General features: G+C 57.2%; 1 protein-coding gene across 1 annotated transcript; it reads left to right on the forward strand.

Moving 5' to 3' along the window:
- Positions 1-149: 149 nt before the first annotated feature.
- Positions 150-8,135, forward strand: LOC145340705 (geranylgeranyl transferase type-2 subunit alpha-like; the record flags this gene model as incomplete). Its single annotated transcript, XM_080185168.1, has 6 exons — positions 150-201; positions 2,761-2,849; positions 4,334-4,539; positions 5,643-5,756; positions 6,496-6,583; positions 7,981-8,135. Coding segments are annotated over 6 exons (698 nt in total), but the record flags the coding sequence as incomplete, so codon positions are not given.
- Positions 8,136-8,405: the final 270 nt, after the last annotated feature.

Genomic DNA, 8,405 nt, shown 5'->3' on the forward strand with positions numbered 1-8,405 from the left:
TCAGCACTGACCCTCCCCGCACAGTGCGGCGCTCCCTCGGACCGACCTCCCCGCACAGTGCTGAGGGAGCGCCGCACTTGTGTGCAGGAGGTGGTGTCACAGTTGCAGACTTGGTTAATCACTCCCTCCCTCTCCCTCCCCCCCTCCAGGACGTGGAGAAGGATGGATCCGTGACTCTGCGACAGATGAAGAGTTATTTCGGTGAGTGACCTGGGAGGGTCCCTGGGATTCTCTCGCTACCTCGGGCACTGTGCGATTTGGCCAATTCTCTGGGTGGGACGGGTTCCGATCTCTCTCTGGGTCGCTGGTAAAAACTTAATCCCCCATCCCTTGAGGGTCTAACCATCTCTCTCCCTGAAATTTATTGGTTACCATCACTGAATCCGCCCCCCACCCCGTCAACTATCACCATCCTGGGGGTTACCGTTGACCAGAAACTGAACTGGGATCCAGCTGTGTAAATACTGTGGCCCCCAGAGCAGGTCAGAGGCTGGGGATCCTGCAGAGAGTAACTCACCTCCTGACTCCCTCCCCACCCCAAAACCTGTCCCCCATCTACAAGGACACAAGTCAGGAGTGCGCTGGAATATTCTCCACTCGCCCTGGATGAGTGTGCCTCTCCGACAACAATCTCCACTCGCCCTGGATGAATGCGCCTCTCCGACAACAATCCCCACTCGCCCTGGATGAATGCGCCTCTCCGACAACAATCTCCACTCGCCTGGATGAGTGCGCCTCTCCAACAACAATCTCCACTCGCCCTGGATGAGTGCACCTCTCCGACAACAATCTCCACTCGCCCTGGATGAGTGCGCCTCTCCGACAACAATCTCCACTCGCCCTGGATGAGCACGCCTCTCCAACAACAATCTCCACTCGCCTGGATGAGTGCGCCTCTCCAACAACAATCTCCACTCGCCCTGGATGAGTGCGCCTCTCCAACAACAATCTCCACTCGCCCTGGATGAGTGCACCTCTCCGACAACAATCTCCACTCGCCCTGGATGAATGCGCCTCTCCGACAACAATCCCCACTCGCCCTGGATGAGTGCGCCTCTCCGACAACAATCTCCACTCGCCCTGGATGAGTGCGCCTCTCCAACAACAATCTCCACTCGCCCTGGATGAGTGCGCCTCTCCAACAACAATCTCCACTCGCCCTGGATGAGTGCGCCTCTCCAACAACAATCTCCACTCGCCCTGGATGAGTGCGTCTCTCCAACAACAATCTCCCCTCGCCCTGGATGAGTGCGCCTCTCCGACAACAATCTCCACTCGCCCTGGATGAGTGCGCCTCTCCGACAACAATCTCCACTTGTCCTGGATGAGCGCGCCTCTCTGACAACAATCCCCACTCGCCCTGGATGAGTGTGCCTCTCCAACAACAATCTCCACTCGCCCTGGATGAGTGCGCCTCTCCTACAACAATCTCCACTCGCCCTGGATGAGTGCGCCTCTCCAACAAGACTCGAAGTTCAACAACATCCGGGACAAGGCAGCGCCCCCCCCGGCCCCCGCTCGATCAACACGCTAACCATCAACATTCACTCTCTCCTACACCGCCCACGCACAGTGACAGCCGTCTACAAGATGCACCGCAGCGACTCACCGAGGTTCCTTCCACAGCCCCTTCCAAACCGCCCCCATCTCTACCGTCTAGAAGGACGGTGCCGGTGGGGGGGACAGCAGATACCTGGGGAACACCCCCACCTGGAGGTTTCCTCTCCGAGTCACTCACTATCCAGTGGGGAACAATGTGGGTTAGCGCTGCTGTCTCGCAGCGCCAGGGACCTGGGTTCGATTCCATGCTAAATTGTCCCTTAGTGTCCCAAAGATGTGTAGGTTAGGGTGGATTGGCCGTGCTAAATTGTCCCTTAGTGTCCCAAAGATGTGTAGGTTAGGGTGGATTGGCCGTGCTAAATTGTCCCTTAGTGTCCAAAGATGTGTAGGTTAGGGTGGATTGGCCGTGCTAAATTGTCCCTTAGTGTCCAAAGATGTGTAGGTTAGGGGGGATTGGCCGTGCTAAATTGTCCCTTAGTGTCCAAAGATGTGTAGGTTAGGGTGGATTGGCCGTGCTAAATTGTCCCTTAGTGTCCAAAGATGTGTAGGTTAGGGTGGATTGGCCGTGCTAAATTGTCCCTTAGTGTCCAAAGATGTGTAGGTTAGGGGGGATTGGCCATGCTAAATTGCCCCTTAGTGTCCAAAGATGTGTAGGCTAGGGTGGATTGGCCGTGCTAAATTGTCCCTTAGTGTCCAAAGATGTGTAGGTTAGGGGGGATTGGCCATGCTAAATTGCCCCTTAGTGTCCAAAGATGTGTAGGTTAGGGGGGATTTGCGGGGTAAATAGGTGTGGATGTGGTGATGGAACCTGGCTGAGATGCTGTGTCAGAGAGCCAGCACAGACCCGATGGGCTGAATGGCCTTTTCCTGCGCTGTAGGGGTTGTGACATGCCTCTCGATCCCATCTTGGAGCTGTATCGGCCGTTCCTTCACTGCGGCTGGGGTCGGAATCCCGGGACTCCCTCCCTAACAGCGGCGTGGGTGGACCTACCCCACGCACGGAGGCTGTGGTAGGTTCAAGATGGCGGCCCACCCACCCCCTTTTCAATGGGGTATTAATACCCCGCCATGCCCACGGACCAGGGATGGTTAAATAATGTCGCGGCAAGGATTCTCCCCCTTTTTTTGACATATCTCTTCTTCCCTCCCTTCCTCTCTCCTTCCTTCCCTTCCCTTCCTCTCCCTCCTTCCCTCCCTCAGCTGTGACCTCTCGGTACAGAAATCAACTGTCCTGCAGTCGGAACTGGAATCGTGCAAGGAACTCCAGGAACTGGAACCCGGGAACAAATGTAAGTAGCTTCCCTACGTGTGTGATTTAGGGACGCTCCCTTACCTCCATGTAAAGGTGTGATTTAGGGACACTCCCTTAGCTCCATGCAAAGATGCAATTGAGACACGCTCCCTTAGTTCGGTGCAAAGATGTGATTGAGACACGCTCCCTTAGTTCGGTGCAAAGATGTGATTGAGACACGCTCCCTTAGTTCGGTGCAAAGATGTGATTGAGACACGCTCCCTTAGTTCGGTGCAAAGATGTGATTGAGACACGCTCCCTTAGTTCGGTGCAAAGATGCAATTGAGACATGCTCCCTTAGTTCGGTGCAAAGATGTGATTGAGACACGCTCCCTTAGTTCGGTGCAAAGATGTGATTTGAGACACGCTCCCTTAGCTCTCTGCAAAGATGTGATTTAGGGACACTCCCTTAGAACATAACATAAGAAATAGGAGCAGGAGTAGGCCATCTAGCCCTTCGAGCCTGCCCCGCCATTCAATAAGATCATGGCTGATCTGTTGTGGCTCAGTTCCACTTTCCCGCCCTCTCCCCATAACCCTTAATCCCCTCTCTTATCAAAAACCCATCAACCCACGTCTTAAATATATTTAGCGAGGCAGCCTCCACCACTTCAACGGGCAGAGAATTCCAGAGATTCACCACCCTTTGAGTTAAGAAGTTCCTCCTCAACTCCATTCTAAACCGCCTCCCCTTTATCTTGAGGCTGTGCCCCCTAGTCCTACTGTCCTTTCTGAGCGGGAAGAGTCTCTCCACCTCTATCCTATCCATCCCATTCATCATCTTATACGTCTCAATGAGATCTCCCCTCATTCTTCTAAACTCTAACGAGTACAAGCCTAGTTTATTCAGCCTCTCCTCATAGCTCAATCCCCTCAACTCCGGTATCAGCCTAGTAAACCTCCTCTGCACTCCCTCCAGGGCCAAAATATCCTAGCGTAAGTCCCTTAGCTCAGTGCACAGGTGTGATTGAGGGATGTTCCCTTAGCTCCGTGCAGAGATGTGATTGAGACACGCTCCCTTAGCTCCGTGCAGAGATGTGATTGAGACACGCTCCCTTAGCTCTGCACAGAGATGTGATTGAGACACGCTCCCTTAGCTCCGTGCAGAGATGTGATTGAGACACGCTCCCTTAGCTCTGCACAAAGATGTGATTGAGACACGCTCCCTTAGCTCTGCACAAAGATGTGATTGAGACACGCTCCCTTAGCTCCGTGCAAAGGAGTGTTTGGGAGAGACTCGCTGAGCGGCGTGAACAGGCGCGTGAGATTGAGAGACGCTCCCTTAGCTGTGTGGCAAAGATGTGTGCGACTGAGAGACGCTCCCTTAGCCCTCTACGCATGGGATTGAGAGACGCTCCCTTTAGCTCTGTGCAAAAAAAAGTGATTGAGGGACACTCCCTTACTCCGCGGAAAGGGTGTGGGGCTTCTCTAACCCCCCCCTCGTCTCTCTCTCCCCACCCCTCCCCCCCCCCCCCACCCCAGGGTGCGTGCTGACCATCATTCTCCTGATGCGGGCCCTGGACCCTCTGGGTTACGAGCGGGAGACCCTCCAGTACTTTGAGACCCTGAGGGCCACTGACCCCGTCCGAGGCGCCTACTTCGCCGACCTCCGCAGCCGCTACCTGATGGAGAACGCCGTCCTCAAGATGGAGTACGCCGAGACCCGGGTCGTGGAGCTGGCCGGCAAGGTCAGGGGGTCAGGGGGGTTGAGGGGGGGGGGCGGTGGGGAGGGGGGGGGTGCGGTCCGCTGCGTCGGAGCGGTGCTTTCCTCGCTCGAGAGGGTCAGAGGTCGGGGGGGGGAGGAGGGTGGGGGGGGCGGTCAGCAGGTCACAGGTCAGGGATGGGGGCCGGGGACCGGGTGATGGGCAAGGGGTGAAAGGTCGCGGTTGGAGGTCCGGGGTGGGAGGGGGTTGTGGGGGTCATACGGGAGCAGAGGTCAGTGGCGGGGCTTTTTTTTTGAGGGTTGGAGGGTGAGGGAGGGGTGGGTGACGGGGTCAGAGGTCGGGCAGGGGTGGGTGACGAGGTCGGGGGAGGGTTAGGTGACGGGGTCGGAGGTCGGGGGAGGGTTAGGTGACGGGGTCGGAGGTCAGGGGAGGGTTAGGTGAAGGGGTCGGAGGTCGGGGAGGGGTGGGTGACAGGGTCAGAGGTCGGGGAGGGGTGGGTGACAGGGTCAGAGGTCGGGGAGGGGTGGGTGACAGGGTCAGAGGTCGGGGAGGGGTGGGTGACAGGGTCAGAGGTCGGGGAGGGGTGGGTGACAGGGTCAGAGGTCGGGGAGGGGTGGGTGACAGGGTCGGAGGTCGGGGAGGGTTAGGTGGTGGGGTCGGGGAGGGGTGGGTGACAGGGTCAGAGGTCGGGGAGGGGTGGGTGACGGGGTCGGAGGTCGGGGAGGGTTAGGTGGTGGGGTCGGAGGTCGGGGGAGGGATGGGTGACAGGGTCAGAAGTCGGCGGGGTATTGCTGATCTGGAAGTTTCCGGAGGTGGGGGGGAGGGGAGGGACGGTGAGCTGGGGGGTTGGGGGGTGGGGGGGTAGCGTGCAGCAGGTCAGGGAGGGTGTGGGTCAAAGAGGAAAGGTCGGAGGGCAGTGGGAGGTGGGGTTTGGGTCAGTGTTCATGGGTCAGCATTGTGGGGGGGGGGGGGGCGGGAGGGCTCAGGGGTGTGGCCCGGGGGGTGGGGGCGGTCGGGGTGCTGACCATTCGTGGGGATATAGAAAGTGGTGATTCTCTGACTGCCTTTTTCCTTCCCCCTTTCGCCCCCCCCTCCCCTTTTGCCCCCCCCCCCCGTCCCCCCCACAGGATCTGACGGTGTTGTATCACCTCGAGCAGTTACTGCTGGTCACTCATCTCAACTTGATGTCAAATCGTCTCAAATCCCTCCCGCTCCAGGTCTCGGTCCTGCAATGCCTCGAGGTGAGGAGGGATGGAGGGAGGAGGGGAGGGAGGGAGGGAGACCTCCGTCCTCTGTCCTGTGCGCGTGACTCTGTCCTCTTGTCTGCCTCCATATCGAGACCTCTCATCCTCCTGAACTCACCCACGTGCGCGCTCTCGGTCTCGGTCTGCGTCTCTCTGTCTCGGTCTGCGTCTCTCTGTCTCGGTCTGCGTCTCTCGGTCTCGGTCTGCGTCTCTCGGTCTCGGTCTGCGTCTCTCGGTCTCGGTCTGCGTCTCTCGGTCTCGGTCTGCGTCTCTCGGTCTCGGTCTGCGTCTCTCGGTCTCGGTCTGCGTGTCTCGGTCTCGGTCTGCGTCTCTCTGTCTCGGTCTGCGTCTCTCTGTCTCGGTCTGCGTCTCTCTGTCTCGGTCTGCGTCTCTCTGTCTCGGTCTGCGTCTCTCTGTCTCGGTCTGCGTCTCTCTGTCTCGGTCTGCGTCTCTCTGTCTCGGTCTGCGTGTCTCGGTCTCGGTGTCTCTCTCTCGCACGCTCTCTCGGTCCGTGTGTGTCTCTCTCTCTCTCGGTCCGTGTGTGTCTCTCTCTCTCTCGGTCCGTGTGTGTCTCTCTCTCTCTCGGTCCGTGTGTGTCTCTCTCTCTCTCGGTCCGTGTGTGTCTCTCTCTCTCTCGGTCCGTGTGTGTCTCTCTCTCTCTCGGTCCGTGTGTGTCTCTCTCTCTCTCGGTCCGTGTGTGTCTCTCTCTCAGTCTGTGTCTCTCTGGATTTTCCAGGTTCTGCACGCTGATAACAATGAGATTGAGACTATCGAGGGAATCTCCAACCTTCCCAAACTGCAGCACCTGTCCCTGTGTGAAAACCGTATCCTTCCCAGTCTTCCCGGAACAGCAGAATTCCCAAAAAGGGCCAGCGGGGCCCGGAGATCGGAGCTCCGAGAGAGAGCGAGGGGGGGAGAGACCGAGGAGTGAGGGAACCCAGACAAATGTGAGGTGATGCATTTTGGAAGGTCTAACGCAGATAGGAAATATACAGTAAATGGCAGAACCCTTAAGAGTATTGATAGGCAAGGGATCTGGGCGTACAGGTACACAGAGTATTGATAGGCAGAGGGATCTGGGTGTACAGGTACACAGAGTATTGATAGACAGAGGGATCTGGGTGTACAGGTACACAGAGTATTGATAGGCAGAGGGATCTGGGTGTACAGGTACACAGAGTATTGATAGACAGAGGGATCTGGGTGTACAGGTACACAGAGTATTGATAGGCAGAGGGATCTGGGTGTACAGGTACACAGAGTATTGATAGACAGAGGGATCTGGGTGTACAGATACACAGAGTATTGATAGACAGAGGGATCTGGGTGTACAGGTACACAGTATTGATAGGCAGAGGGATCTGGGTGTACAGATACACAGAGTATTGATAGGCAGAGGGATCTGGGTGTACAGGTACACAGAGTATTGATAGACAGAGGGATCTGGGTGTACAGGTACACAGAGTATTGATAGGCAGAGGGATCTGGGTGTACAGGTACACAGAGTATTGATAGGCAGAGGGATCTGGGCGTACAGGTACACAGAGTATTGATAGGTGGAGGGATCTGGGCGTACAGGTACACAGAGTATTGATAGGCAGAGGGATCTGGGTGTACAGGTACACAGGTCACTGAAAGTGGCAATGCAGGTGGAGAAGGTAGTCAGGAAGGCATACGGCATGCTTGCCTTCATCGGCCGGGGGCACTGAGTTTAAAAATTGGCAAGTCACGTTGCAGCTTTATAGAACCTTAGTGAGGCCGCACTTGGAATATAGTGTTCAATTCTGGGTCACCCACACTACCAGAAGGATGTGGAGGCTTTGGAGAGGGGACAGAAAAGATTTACCAGGATGTTGCCCCTGGTATGGAGGGCATTAGCTATGAGGAGAGGTTGGAGAAACTTGGTTTGTTCTCACTGGAGGTTGAGGGGGAGACCTGATAGAAGTCTACAAGATGATGAGGGACAGAGTGGATAGTCAGAAGCTATTTCCCCCCCAGGGTGGAAGAGTCAATTTCGCGGGGGGGCACAGGTTTAAGGTGCGAGGGGCAAGGTTTAAAGGAGATGCAGATTTTTTACACAGAGGGGGGTGGGTGCCTGGAACTCGAGGTGGGAGGGGGGGAGGAGTGAGGGGGAGGGGGGCGCGAGGGCGCGTGTCCAGCTCCGGATTCCTGTGGAGTTATTACTTCCTTGACCCTCCCCCCCCCTCCACTCCCCTCTCAGGCATCCAGGGAGTGTCCGACCTTCGCCCCCTGACCTCCTGCCCCCGGCTGTCCACCCTCCTGCTCTCGGGAAACCCCCTTTGCCGGTCTGAGGGGGCTGCCTCGGCCGTCCGTACCCTCTTACCGGCTGTGGGGGAGATCGTCACATGAGGAGGAGGAGGGGGGGTTGGGGGGGGTGGTGGTGGTCGGGGAGTGTGCCATGGATGTGGCAGGGTCGGGGGTCGGAGTTCACCGAGATGGACCCCCCCCCCCGGACAGATCACCAGCCAGAGAAGGAGGCCATTCAGCCCATCACTGTGTTTCTCCCCCCCCATTCTAGTTCCTGCTTCCTCTGTTCGCTTTGTATCCGCGTCAACAGATTCCCCTCTATTTCCCATCCCGGCCCTTCCCGGCCTCCCCGCGCCCCAGAGACAGGCGGAAAGTTCC

Source organism: Carcharhinus amblyrhynchos, unplaced genomic scaffold (assembly GCF_965287045.1).
Source record: "Carcharhinus amblyrhynchos unplaced genomic scaffold, sCarAmb.v2.hapA chromosome_1313, whole genome shotgun sequence".
Classification (NCBI taxonomy): domain Eukaryota; kingdom Metazoa; phylum Chordata; class Chondrichthyes; order Carcharhiniformes; family Carcharhinidae; genus Carcharhinus; species Carcharhinus amblyrhynchos.